The sequence below is a fragment of the Cheilinus undulatus genome, linkage group 15 (assembly GCF_018320785.1).
Source record: "Cheilinus undulatus linkage group 15, ASM1832078v1, whole genome shotgun sequence".
In the NCBI taxonomy this organism is placed as follows: domain Eukaryota; kingdom Metazoa; phylum Chordata; class Actinopteri; order Labriformes; family Labridae; genus Cheilinus; species Cheilinus undulatus.
In genome coordinates, this window is record NC_054879.1 from 47,807,224 (window position 1) to 47,822,060 (window position 14,837).

The 14,837-nt window shown below is 41.7% G+C and overlaps 1 protein-coding gene across 1 annotated transcript in view; it reads left to right on the forward strand.

Moving 5' to 3' along the window:
• Positions 1–14,493, forward strand: part of LOC121522486 (matrix-remodeling-associated protein 5-like) — a 32,617-nt gene extending 18,124 nt beyond the window's left edge. Inside the window, exons 7-12 of the mRNA XM_041806932.1 lie at positions 736–877; positions 1,462–1,597; positions 3,540–4,655; positions 4,734–4,941; positions 10,958–11,179; positions 11,272–14,493. Coding sequence (XP_041662866.1) covers positions 736–877; positions 1,462–1,597; positions 3,540–4,655; positions 4,734–4,941; positions 10,958–11,179; positions 11,272–13,305 — 3,858 coding nt within the window. The 3' untranslated portion in view covers positions 13,306–14,493. The remainder of the gene's footprint in view (positions 1–735; positions 878–1,461; positions 1,598–3,539; positions 4,656–4,733; positions 4,942–10,957; positions 11,180–11,271) is intronic.
• The last annotated feature ends 344 nt before the right edge of the window (positions 14,494–14,837 follow it).

Here is a 14,837-nt window from a genome sequence, read left to right on the forward strand (position 1 = left end):
TCTTTCTATTATAACTGTCCCATCAGCATGAGGTCTGCAGGTTTCCTCCAGTAAACTTGAAAACTTTACCTGGATGATTTAAAATATCCTTCAGGAAGGTGGGAAAAGAAATGAATGTTGTCATTTCATATTTTCAATCTTGCGTCTCACAATTCTGACTTAAACTTATGATTTTGACTTTTTTCATGTTTTGACCTTCAAGGTTCACAACTCAGAATTCTAAGTCATATTTTTACCTTTGAAACTTGTGATTTTGACTTTCCATCTCATTTATTTGCCTTTTAAAATCATTATTTTACCTTTAAATTTCATGTTTTGACTTTTTGAACTAATAAGTTTGACTTTATCTCAGTCTTTGAGCCTTTAAATTTATCATTTTTACTTTTTTCCATCTCAGAATAATTTATTATCAGTGTTGTTTATATTTTATTTATATTTTACCAATGATGAAAATGAGGTTGACAGTTTATGGTTAAATGTTGACCTTGTTAAGGCCTAAATCCAGAATCCACGATGGACTTTCACAATCCTGGCCTAAATAGTCCGGCCCTCAGGACTTTTCTTTAGAGCAGAGCCCCGGACTCAATCTGAATTTGACACTCCTGATTTAAAGTTTAAAACAGATAAAGACATCTCAGTGGGGATTTCTCACTCCCAATGTATTGCAATATATTAAATCATTTTTTGTCATCTAGCTCATATTAGGCCAATTTTTTTTCTTAACCTCAATTATAGGAACCAGCTGTGAGATCCAGGCCGAGGATTTCAGATCCACATATCAGGACTGTGTCCGTCCCAGCGGAGAGTACAGCCAGGCTGGACTGTGAGGCTAAAGGAGAGCCCAAACCCTCCATCACATGGACCAAAGTGGCCACAGGTACACACAGAGACGTTAATATACCAGTACAGACATAAATATGAAGCTGTAAACGCACAACTGTGTTATCTTCAGTTAAAGCTTCATCTGAAATAATCAGCGGGGTCTGTCAAATCTGCTTCACTGACTGATGTAAGAACTAAGCAAAGATTTCCAGATAAGTCTGAATCTGCTCTCAGGCTTCATTTTAATTATGCTGTGATAGAGGATAGTTATCTGTGAATACCTGTCGTTTCTTTGATTAAAAACTAAAGACTGCAGAATGCAGAACAAATAAAGGCTGGTATTTACCTTCTGAACTCTGAGACTTCAACATTTTCTGCTCTGCAATCATCTGACACTAATGAAATGTCCGTTTAACACAGGATTGGGCACATGTGGGAACGGCATATTGAGAGAAAGTATGGAACATTCTGAGCGTTGCATCACTGACTTGACTCCATGCCGTGCCACTGTGCATATCCCTGATTCTCCTTCCCTCTGTCCTTCTCTCACTCTGCAGCTTTCTTTTCCTATTTGTCTCTGTTTTCACCCTCTGTCTGCCTGTCTCTGCCGTCTGTCTCACTGTTTCTCCTTCTCTTCAGGAGCAGTGATGTCGGTCCACTCCAGGGCTCAGCGATTTGAGGTCCTGCCAAATGGCACCCTTGTTATCCAGAATGTTCAGCAGCAGGACAGGGGCACATACATTTGCAGTGCACACAGCTTTCTAGGTCGTGACAGGTGAGACTACTAATACCTGCTCTGAATGTTAATGCATGTAGACCGAGCTGTTCAGTGATAATGACCATGAGACACAATATTCTAGTAAGAATTACACAGGCCTGAGGCACTCTGCTATTTAATTACCGAGCATGAAGAATGTTTTGTTTCTATCCCCCCACTTCATTTGCTAAACAAATTAATAGTTTTCAAGTGCAAACACACTTACAGACCAGCTCAGGTCATTATTTTCACAGAGCTTAAAGTCAGATGCAATTCTGTCCAAATACATTCTGTTCAAACAATTACATTATAGCAGCATCTATATACAGGATTTTTATTTTAGATACTGAAAATCTAATTATTGACTGTTTCTATATACGGGTATTTTATCCTTACTGATTTAATAAATCAATCAATATAATTTTTGAACACAGAAATTTTTAGAAAAAATGCTTTTTAAAGTCAAAGTGAAAACATATTTCTACAAAGTAATGTGAATTAAATAAAAATATATAATGAAGACACCTGGGTCTGGAAGATCCAGTCACTAGTTAATCAGTATGCCTGGCTACCATTACACCATGAAGACTTAGGAACACTCCAAGCAACCCAGAGAAAAAGTTATTGAAAAGTCTAAGTCAGAGGATGGAGACAGAAACATCTTCAAGTCTCTGAACATCCCCCAGAGTTCAGTTAAATCCATCATGAAGAAATGAAGGAATATGTCACATGTGTAAATCTGCCTAGATCAGACCGTCCTCACAAACTGAGTGGGTGTGCAAGAAGGAGACTAGTGAGAGAGGACACCAAGACACCTATGACTACTCTGAAGGAGCTCCAAGCTTCAGCAGCTGAGATGGAGAGACTCTGCAGACAACAACTGTTGGCCGGGTTCTTCACCAGTCAGAGCTTTATGGGAGAGTGGCAAAGAGAAAGACACTGTTGAAGAAAACTCAGATTCAATCTGGACTAGAGTTCACCAGAAGGACTGTGGGAGACTCCATGGTCAAGAGGAAGAAAGGTCTTTGGTCTGATGAGACCAGAATGGAGCTTTGAGACCATCAGACAAGACGCCAAACACTGACATCACCACAAACACACCATCCCCACTGTGGAGCACGCTGGTGGCAGCATCATGCTGTGGGGATGCTTCTCAGCATTCCTTGTAAAGGTAGAGAGGGTAAAATGAAGGTGGTAAAATATCGCAAAATCCTGGAAGCATCCAGAGAAAGCTACACAGAAATGGTTTAAAGACAACAAGGTGCATGTTCTGGAAAGGCCAAGTCAAGGTTCAGGCCTCAATCCAAGAGAGAATTTGTTGAAACCTGACAGAATTTGAGCAGTTTATAAAAGAAGAATGGAGTAAAATCTCAGAGTCCAGATGTTTGATCCTGACTGGGACCTATCCACACAGACTCAGAGCTGAGACCGCAGACAGAGGAGACTAAAGACTGACTAGAAGGAGAAATATTCATGTTTGTATTTACTTATTTTACCTTACATGTCTTGTTTAACTGTCATTACTTTGTAGAAATCTTTTTCACTTTGACATTAAAGAGATTTTTAATACATTTTTTTGTCATAAAAGCCAGATTATATTGACCATGATTGATTTATAAAATGTAAAAAGTGAATAATTTGATAAGAACTGTATTTCTGTGAAAGTATGAAAACTTAATGACACATTTGTTCTGATGATGTTTCCCTGATTACTCTCAGTGCAAACACACTTGAATGAATGTTTTTAAGCAGACTAAAGTTAAATGAAGATATTTCTTAATGATTTCTGTTCATGCAATATTTATTTTGGTGTTTTCCTTTTTGTGTTTGAAACTTATATTTCCCATCATGCTTTGCTACTTTTTGCATGCATGATTTGGGCTCTTTCTAAACGTGCCCTAAAAACGTAAAAGTATTTTAAGGAGAATCTTGTGATCTTCCTGTCTGCCTGCTTTAATAGGTTGTTAACCACCCTTGAAGTGTGGACCCGCCCCCCTCGCATGCAGCTGGCCAGTTACAGAGAAGCCACCATTCATCAGGGTGGAGAGCTGCACTTGGAGTGCCGTGCGGACGGCGTTCCCACCCCTCTGCTGTCTTGGGTTCTACCTGACCGCTCTGTCATGACGTCGACTTCCCCCTCCACCGGTCGCCTCAGTATGGACACGAACGGAACCCTCCACATCTCTGTGACGCTACCCAGCGACAGAGGAGTGTACCGCTGTGTGGCCTCAAACTCAGCCGGCGCCGCCAGCGCCTCTGTGCGTGTACACGTGTCCTCCTTGCCCCCGGTGATACACCAACCTAGAGAGGAGCACCTGCTCTTGTCTCCAGGGAGGCCTGTCTATGCCCACTGCTCCGCCCGAGGGGCCCCACCGCCAACTCTGCGCTGGCGGATCCCAGATGGGACTCTAGTTCGACCTTCCCAGTTTCTCCATGGAAATCTTTTTGTCCTGCCCAATGGGACGCTGCATATTCGGAGTGTTGGTCCTAAGGATTCTGGGAGTTATGAGTGCACTGCAAGTAACGCTGTGGGAGCTGACAAGAGAACAGTGAGGGTGGAAATAGAAAGAGAAGGACAACTTAGAAATGAAGCGACTGAAAAACCGTCTTCTTCTCCTTTCTATGAAAATAAGAACTTTCCAATCGTCAGACACTCCTCTCCATCGCTCTTTGATAGATCCAGGAACCTGCCCGACTCCTCCAGCTCCTCTCGCTCATCTTTTCACCCACACCAACTCAATCCCACTAACTCACCTCCCAGAATCAATAAAACAGTCAGCGTCTCCCCCACACTCTTGGCCAGCATCAACAAAACACCCTCCACTGTGCCTACAAATAACACCAGAGTCTCAATTGGCACTGTAAACAACACAAGAGTTATTTCTCCCCCCTCAGCTGGCTCCCCTCCCTCACCCATTTCTCCCTTCAGTAAAGCCCGTATCGTCTCCACCTCCCCCTCCATCTCTACGGTCCACTATGGGGACATTTTACAGCTTCACTGCTCCGTCACGGGCAGCCCACCCCCCATCATCATCTGGAGGACGCCCAACAGGAAGCTGGTGGACATTCATTTCAGGTACGTCTGATTCTTTTCAGTCTGGTTCCTTTTTTCCCCACGTTTGTCTCTAAATTATTTTCTACTTTACATTTTCAGTTTTGACAGACGGTTTAAGGTGCACCCTAATGGGACCCTGTCAGTTCAGGGCGTCACAGAGAAGGATGCCGGGGACTACCTCTGCATCGCACGCAACAAGGTTGCAGACGATTATCGCCTCCTGCGCGTTTCCGTGGCCACCAAGCCTGCCAAGATCGAACCCAAGCAGCCTCTCAATCAGATGGTGCTGTTTGGCAAACCTCTGAAGGTGAGCAATGAACGGCTTTAGCCGCTTTCAATCTGGCACACGTCACGCTTTAAGCAGCAGCCCCCTCCTCCCTCAGGTCTGCTTCTGTTTATAGACGGATGTCCATCCTCATCCCCAGGGGCGTAGCTAGGGATTTAAGGCCCCCAGAAAGAATTTACACAGGGCCCCCCTTAACCGGTGAGACAAGCAAAAAATGTTGAGTCTTTTTTACAAACATCTCTGCATTTTAATATATTTTTGAAACATAATTTCCCCATTTGTGAGCAACATTTCTAATATGGTTAAATTAAAATTACTTGCAATATTTCGCAGCTCTGTACTATACCATTTGGACATTTTTAAGGGAGGAGCAGAATTGTATTTTACTCTATTTTATGCTGATTTCAGTCTGTTGACCGATTCATTTAGTCCAGTGTTACTCAAGCAAAGAGCCAAATTGTTGAAAAATGCAGCTGCAAGAGCCACAATCTAAGTGGTGAAAAGTGACAATTAAGATAGATTAAAGGTAGAAAAAATGGTCAAATAGCAGCAAACACAGAGAAAAGGTGGCAAAAATTGGAGGAAAAAGGAGCATAAAAGGGCAAAAAATGGGTGGGAATAGACCAAAAAATGAGTTAATGGTGGTAAAAATGGTCCCAAAGTGGCAAAAACGTGGCAAAAAAATGAGTGAAAAGTGACTAAACTGGGCAAAAATCAGAAATAAAGGTGGGAAAAATTGGCAAAAGTGGCATTTAATTGCAAAAGGTAGCTTAAATAGGTGAGAAGTGGCAAAAAAGGCAAAAATGGGCTAAAAATTGCAAAGAGCAGGATAAAAGTGTCAAAAATGGGCAAGAAGTGACAAAAAGAAGTGGCAAAAATGTGGCAAAAAAATAAGTAAAAAGTGACTAAACTGGGCAAAACTCATCAAAGAGTGGCAGATGGGAAATAAGTGGCATTTAACTGCACAAGGCAGCTTAAATGGACGTAGAGGATCACTGCAAACATGGGTACAGATTGTGCAAAGATTGATGAAAAGTGGCAAATAATTGGGGCAAAATTTGGTGGGAGAGTGGTTAAGAAGTGGTACAAAAAATACATACATTAGACACTAATTATGTTTATCAGGGGCCATTCATCCATTAATGTTATGCATATATTTTATGAAAATGGATAAAATGTACAGTTTAAACTCATGTGAAAATATTCCTAGTTTTTTTTAAGGCATTCGGCGACCCCTTCTCAGTGTCTAGTGACCGCAAAGGGGGTCCGGCCCCCCACACTGAGAACCACTGAGGGTCAGTCTTTCTGGATAAGCAGTAACCATCGGTCTGCTTTCTTGTGTTTTCCTCTGGTTTTGTGGGTCATAGATGAGAATTACCTTCAGTTTGTTCAGTAACCGTCATGAAGGACCCTTCCTCAGCCTCTTCCTCCTCTGATGAGATTTTCAAGGCTTTTATAGCTCGGCTGTAGTAAGTGATGGCTGTCTGCGATGGCTGCCAGAAAAACGTCTCCTCTCTCTCCGTAATAAAAATGTTCCATGTTTTCTGACTCAAAAAGAAGAGGAAGACGTGTCAGGTCACAGCCTGTTTTGACTCATCAGCAGCAGCCTTCAGGGAAAAACACACAAACATGAATATTTAACAGCTCAATGAGAAATGGTGTCATACAGGGGGAAATGAAAGGAGGAGCACAGGACGGTACAGTGGGATTAGTTTTCCTTCATGTTCAGGTTTCTGTCCTCAAAGTTCAGTTTTCATCAGAGTCAAATCCACAGAAATGTTTCAGATGTGGCCTTTGGCAGCAACAGTCTGCTGGTTCTGTGTCATGGAAGGTAGCCTGGGCTTAGACCAGACCTGTGGCCCCTTAGCTACATCCTCTCTGCCTGAGTTCCTACACTATACTGTCCCATCCTCTCAGAAGCAGGGGTTCTCAACGTTGGGGTTGGGACCCACATGGGGGTCGCAGACACTGAGAGGGGGTCTCCAGATAAGCTAAAAAACCTAGAATATTTTTTAAATGACACTGTTGCCACTCTACACCAATTTTGCTGTTTTTAACCAATTTTATCATTTTTTTCTTTCAGGTTTGCCACATAAAACATTTTTGTCCGTTTTAACCCTTTTTTTCTGCCTTTTTTTCACTTCTAAACCAATTCTTTCCACTTCACATCAACATTGTCTCTGTTTGACCCATTATTACCACCATTAACCACTTTTTTTTTACTACATTTTATACCCATTTTAACCACATTTCACTTTTAATAGCTTATTTTTGCCAGTTTAACCCATTTGTGCCAATTTTTATGGCTCAGTTAACCCCTTTTTCCAGTTTATATCACTTTTTCATCCCATTTAACCAGATTTCCAGCATTTTTGCCAATTTAAAGCCATTCCAACCACTTTTTAATCCCAGTCGATGGTGTTTATGCCACTTAAACCATTTGTTGCCAATTTTTGCTTATTCTTTGCTACTTCTAGCCCATTTCTGCTACTTTTAAAATTCAATTTCACCACCTTTTCCACCATTTTTTGCTGTTATTTAGCGGATTTTAGACATTTTTTAAGCCCATTTGACCCAAATGAAAAAAATATTTGTTTATTGATAAGAGGGGTTATTTTTCAGGTTAATAATAAGATTCGGATTCCACAGCTTAACTTAGAAGTAGAACATGATTTTACTGACCTCCATGTCCTGCAGTTTGGCTGGGCCCCAGAGAGATAAGACAAGATAAGATAAGATATTCCTTTATTAGTCCCACAAGGGGAAATTCCAGTTTACAGCAGCAAAAAGTATCTTAGTCAAAGCAGGCCATTGGTGACAGAAACAATAGAAAATACAGTACAACACACACAAGAGAAATAGAGTACAAATAAAGGTAACGTTGCACTAATAAATCCCAAAGTATGGAATGTAAAAACTTTAACTTACAAATTATAAATAGTATTTACAGTTATGTACAGGTTGGGTATATTACAGATTGGGTGTGGCGGAGATATTAATATGTACACCTATATACACATATATATACACAAATATATATACAAACATGTGTACAGATTATACATATAAATTAGTAATTGCACGGATTGTTTTGAGCAGCTCCCCTCTTTATCCCCCCTTATGGACGGCCTTGTCTCCGCATGACTGATCTAGAATGTAAGTTTGGCTAAAACTGGAATTTTAATACTTATGCAGACATGGAACACCTAGAAAAGGCAGTTGGGAGGTGATTATCTCTTATACATACAATTTTTTATTTTTTTTTAAACTTTTTATTTTATTTTATATTAACCAGAACGGTAGAATATAAAGGCTCAATAAGAGCAAGATGTCAACATATACAAATACATTTCTGTTGTTCTAGTGTCCAACCCTGATGAAACGTACAAAAATCTAGAAAAGGCAAAAACAAAACAAACAAAACAAAACAAAAAAAAAAAAGGGGGGGAGAAATAAATTATGCAATGTGTAAATTAAATTCAGTCCACACCGATGCTCATTAATGCAGACCATTCACTTTTAAAGAAACTTCTGAGGGGGAACCATTCTTTAACAAATAGCTCTAAGGTTCCTCTCATCACAGGAGATCATCTTTCAAAGGGGAGAAAAGAAAGTCATTTTTCATGCCGTAATGCTAGAGTAGGTGGAGAGCTTCAATCCACACATGAAGGATGGAGAGGCGTGCAGAATACAACATAAAATTCAACCACTTCTCTGTATGACCAGTCTGGGCACTGATACCCAGGATGCACAGCTTTGGATCCATTGTTATTTTAATGCCAAGAATATTTTCAATTTCTATTTTAACAGAAGACCAAAAATGTTTAATCAGAGGACATGACCACATTAAATGAAAATAGGTGCCCAGTTGTTTTTTACACTTCTTCTTGCATGTATTAGGACATGATTTATCATATTTACTACGTATTTCAGGAAGTTACATGCAATTTATTAACAATCTCATACTGCGTTTCATGTGATTTGGCTGAACTAGTGATTTTCTTGGCATTGTACAAAAATCTATCTGAAGTCTGATCATCCAAGTGATCTCCAAAGTCTTTTTCCCACCTATTTTTAATGTTCACTGTAGTCTTATCATTCACAAGCAATTGGTCATATATGTACCTAATCAGTTTCTTAATAATTGTTGTTGTTTTCATAATAAGACGATCCAGTGTATTCATTTTGTTACCAATTTAATAATATGGAATTGAATTTAAATAACTTCTAAGTTGTAAGTAACGAAAAATTTGTATTTGTGAGAGGTTGAAATCATCTTGTAGTTGCTGAAAAGACTTTAGAGCTCCACCTTGATACATATCATTGATTTTAGTAATACCAGCAGCTCTCCAGTCACAGAATCCCAAGTCTACACAAGCGTTTTCAAAATCAGGGTTACTGACAATAGGTGCTAACACGGAGCATTGACAACCTCCAAGATGTCTGCGTATCCTACTCAAAGAATTGTATATATTTGTAACTCTAAAATTAATATAAAATTATACAACTTCATCTGAGCAGAACTGGCCATGGTAATCAGCTGCTGTACTGGGCGTTAGCATGACGGATAGTGAGTACTGGGTTTAAACCACGTGTAAAGCTTAGAGTAGGAACACAGGTTTAAAGGTGGCCGTGTTTTTACCGTTTGACTCACAACCAGTCTGCCACTTACTGACTAGTTAGCCAGGAGGACGGTTCAGTAGAAAGATGCTGACAGGGGAATACCACCTCCTGCTAGAGGAGTCCATACATTGATTTTCCTCAGTGCTTGTATACGGGGACAGTGGTCTGGTTAAATTCCCTCATGGATCTATAACAGTAGCTTGTTAATAATAGTAGTAAGTGCATGTGTGAGTCTAAAGCCCTGTTCACACTGGACTTGGGTTACCCAGGGACCTCTGCTCATTTGTAATAGTCCAGGGGAACATGCTGTCTGTAACTGGCCGAGTACAAATTCTAGAGCAAGTTACCTCCCATATTCCAGCACACATAGATCCACAGGTAATGTGGCATTGGCATTTCTTTGATTAAAAGTAGTAACTATGTGTTTTTTTTTTAACAGCATATGTGGATTTTTCTAAAATTTGATAATGATAGAGTCTGCATAGGACATTCTTTTTTTTGTATTTGTGCAAAAACATTAAAAGAAAGTAGTGACACAAATTAGTGAACAAGAGACACAAAAATGGGTGAGGAAGAGTTCAAAGATGGTAATGCCATAAAAGTTTTTAAAAGGCAAACATACGAGATACAAAGTCGGAATAATGGGTTTTAAAGGTCAAAATATGAGATTTAATTCAAAATCATGATTTTAAAATTAGATGTAATGTTATAAAATGAGAAATTATGAGCTTTAAAGGTCAAAATAAAAAAATCCAAGTCAAAATCATGAGTATTAAAGGTGAAAATATGAAATCAAATTCAAAATCATGACTTTATAAGTGAAAATAATGTGATAAAATTTGAAATCGTAAGCTTTGAAAGGTCAAAATATGAGTTGAAATTTTAAAATCAAAGTTAGGAGTTGAAAAGGTCAAAACATAAAATTAAATTCAAAATCATGAGTTTAAAAGGCCAAAATATGAGATAAAGTCAAAATCATAGATTGAAGTCAGAATTGTTAAATACAAAATTGGAAATATAAAATGAAAACAAAAATCAATTTCTTTCCCCACATTCCTGACTTTTTATCAAATTGTTTTTACTCTAGGTTTTAGTTTTTTAAAGACTCAGCAGGGATATTTTAAATGATTGAGCTTAATTTTACATTTTTATTCTGGAGGAACTCTGCAGACTTCGTACCGCTGGGCCTGCTATAATAAAAATATGGTTTGATCTTGAGGGCTGGGTGTAACTGTGCCATGGGCCGGATTTTGCCTCCGAGCCTTAAGTTTGACACCCTCAGTCTAAGTCAATGCACTGATTTTTCTTGGTGCTTGTATACTGGGACAAGAACAGCTGTCCAGTCCAGTGACCCAACTGCAGCCACAGCTGAACTTAAAGACTCACGTAAACTAACAGATCCAAATCCTTGCAGGTGGACTGCCAGGCATCAGGACTCCCTGACCCAGCTGTCCGTTGGAGTCTACCTGATGGAACCATGGTGAACAGCGTGCTGCAGGGGGAAGAAAGAGGAAGACGAACACGGAGACTGACTGTATTTGATAACGGGACGTTACTGGTTCCAGCAGTTGGTATGGGAGAGGAAGGAGAATATACGTGCTACGCTGAGAATCAAGGAGGGAGAGACACCATGAAGGTAAGAGGAACTGTTTCTCAAAGAACTGTCTAAGAACATTTGTTTTACTGTTTAAATCATCCTGTGCCTTTGTTCACATTCAACCATTCCAGGTCAAAGTAAAGATCATGATGACATCTCCACCAACCTTCACTGATGACAGAAGCTACCACCTCGTCAAAGTACGCCAAGGGGCAACCGCCACCATTCCCTGCCGGGCCGTAGGAGACCCTGCTCCAACAGTGACGTGGTTTTCCCCAACACGCCGTGTCATCCCCCAAAGTTTGGGATCTGGGTTTTACTCTGAGCGGGTTGTGGTGGTGTCAGGAGGAACTCTGGAGGTGCGACTGGCTCAGAAGATTGACACAGGAAACTACACATGTCGAGCTAGCAACTCAGCCGGGGAGAAGAGTATGGTGGTGAGCCTGGAGGTGGAGCCTCCTAACTATGGAGGTGGCGGCCACGTTGGAGGAAGAGGCTGGAGTACTAGCTATGGGCAGGGCAGTAGATCAGGAGACAACTTTAACAAATTAGGTAGCAACACCAACAACAATAATGGCTACAGCTATAATAATGGTAGGTTAGGGAATGTTGTACCAAACACTGGCGCTAATGCTAATGTAGCAACAAGTGGCTTAAATCCTGCAGCTAGAAGCAATACTCAAGATACAGTCAACAGGCCTGTGACTGGAATAACAACACAACTTAGTAGCAGTGTGGTCAGTGTAGGGGTTAGCGGCGGTAGCAATGTCGGCTTCAAAGCAGAAAACACTGGGATAAACGGAAACGGGCCGAGCATCCCAGGTGGTAGCAATAGCGTTGGAAGCAACCAAAAGCCAGTCCAGGCCAGTATTGTTCAGAGGATTCCTGGATCTACCAATAACGAAGTCATTGCAGGAAAGAGTGGAAATGATGCTAACGTAGGTAGCAGTATTCCAAGAAGTGTTGGAGTCTTTAGTAGCAGTGTGTCCAATCACGGAGCTAGTTCAATTAGAGGAAGTAGTCTCAATAGTGGCGCCGATGCAGGGGTGATTAATGCCAACAAGAAGGCAGGTGCTGACTCAAGAAGTGCTAGCATAGCTGCTAGTAATACAGATGCTATAAGCTCCACTAACAAGCCTGTGAGTGTGGCAACCACAGTGAAGCAGCGGGCAGCTAAAGGTCAAACTGTCATTCTTCCATGCCCCTCCCAAGGCTACCCTCCTCCCCGAGTGGCCTGGCTTCTGCCCGGTAACGGTGTGTTGCCTGCTCCTTATTACGGCAGCCGACTCACCGTGTACCGAAACGGCTCCTTGGAGCTGCGAGGCGTGCGGGAGAGTGATAGTGGGACTTTGGTTTGCGTGGTTAGAGGTGAGCGAGGCGAGACGAGGACTCAGGTGGAGCTGGAGGTCTCTGAAGTGACCTCATATGCCATTCAAGGACGCCCTGGTCTGAATGACCTGCCAAACCCAAGAGTCCCAATTACTCAAAAGCCTTTAAACAGAGGCCTACCTTCGCCAGTTGTACCTCACCCTATCGGCCCTCCGCCCCGCTCTCCTGGACCCGCCCTGGAGCCAGCAGTGAGCACTAAAACGGCCTCCTTGGTGAGCATCATTAATGGGGAAACTCTTCGCCTTCCTTGCCCTGCGCCTCAAACCTACACCCAAGGCTCTCTCACCTGGACCGTGCCAAGCGGCAAGGTGCTATCTCGCGGTGAGAGCGGCGAATCAGGCCGTTATCAAGTCCAAGCGGATGGGACGCTATCGGTGCGAGAGGCCACTGTCTTCGATCGCGGCACCTACACCTGCAGATCTGCCAGTTCGGACTCCTCCCTAGTTTCAGTCCTCACAGTCCCGGTCATCGTCATCGCCTACCCCCCTCGCATCACAACGGGGCCTTCCCCCGTGACCTACACGCGACCCGGTGTTGCTGTGGAGCTGCCATGCATGACCATAGCCACTCCTAGGGCGACAGTCACTTGGGAGACACCGGACCTGACACAACTTCAGGTCATGGGTCAGGCTCGTATCTATGGCAACCGCTACCTTAGTCCTCAGGGTTCCTTGGTGATACAGAACCCAACGAGTAGGGATACAGGGTTTTACAGATGCACCGCCAAAAATGTGATCGGAGTGGACACCAAGGCAACATACCTGCATGTTATCTAATGAGGTCAAGAGGAACGCACACACAGACACACACATGAACACACAGGCTTCTGTGCTGGTGCATGAACTCTTCTGCTGTTGACACTACATGCCCAACAAGCCCAAAGGAACTGCAAGATACTGTTAAATCTCAGAGAAGACTCCTCTAATGGACAAGTATACGCCTCATGTATGTATTTTAATGTCCATCTTTGTTTTGAATACTGTATTTTTCTATCCAAGACTCTCTGAACATACATTTTTGTCTATGCTATCAGATAACTTCAGAAAGGTTTGTTTTATTCAACCAGTGGTACACCTTTAATATTTGTACCTCTAGGCCTTTAACACAAGCAAGTTTAACAGAATACACAAATATATTTAAGGGTGCTGCACAGCTGTAACGCACCAAGGGCTAACAGACTGCTTTTCAGTGTGACAATGAGCCAAACTGAAAACTCTACATTTATATTTTAGGTTTTAGGGGACTGCTAAAGGGACATGGATGGAAGAAAAAGAAGCTTCCTGTGTGCATTTAGACAGAAAGCAGAAAATCTTCAGTCTGCACAAAATACTTTTTAGTAATCATGAAAACTTTCTGGGGTGCACAGTGGTGCAGTGGTTAGTGAGGACAGTCAGTGTATTTTCAGATCCATTTCCTGGTTGAAACCAGACTCAAGAAATGGGAGAAACTCTCATTATTCCTTTTTTTTTTTTTCATTTTGGTCACAAAAACGGAAAAACGAATAACAACATTTTAAATAAGGGGTCCCATTTTGTTTATTCAATTGCGTTATTTTGCTTTCTTCATAAAATGAAATACTTGAGGAAAAGGAAATCATGTGACCCATTGGAAAAGGTGAGCTTTTCAAAATAAAAGCCTCCATGTCAAAACAAGTGCCTTAACCCTAAACAGAAGTTTAATCCTATTTTTCAAAAGTTTTAGCGTGTATTTCCGTTCCAAGGTATCTCAGATGAACAGTCTGGAGGAGGTCTGCTGGACTGAGTAATCTGTGATATTGATCGCCTAAACAGAAAAAAAAAAACTTTTTTTGTATAGTATAGGGAAGTACTTGGGCTGCAAGGCGGTGCAGGGGTTAGCGCTGTTGCCCCACAGCAAGAAGGTTCCTGATTCGCTTCCTGGTCAGGGCCTTTCTATGCTGAGTTTGCATGTTCTCCCCGTGCATGCATGGGTTCTTCGGCTTCCTCCCACCACTAAAGACATGCTTGTTAGGTTAATTGGTGACTCTAAATTGCCCGTAGGTGTGAGTGTGAATATGCCTGGTTGTCTGTCTCTATTGCCCTGTTTAGAGTGAAAACACAAAAGTTTTGTAGCGTTTCTGTCCGTTAACACTGCAACGGCGTTTTGGTGGCTGAACACTGAACTTTTCAGAAACGGGCTCCAGAGTGGAAGTTTTTCAAAACGCCCCTGTCTCTGTGTAAACAGGGAAACTGGGACTTTCTGAAAACAGACATGCGCACTGTGGCTGCAGTAAATATCCATGCACGAGGCTTATAACTCATGTGCGGATGGGAAGCCCAAACAAAGATGG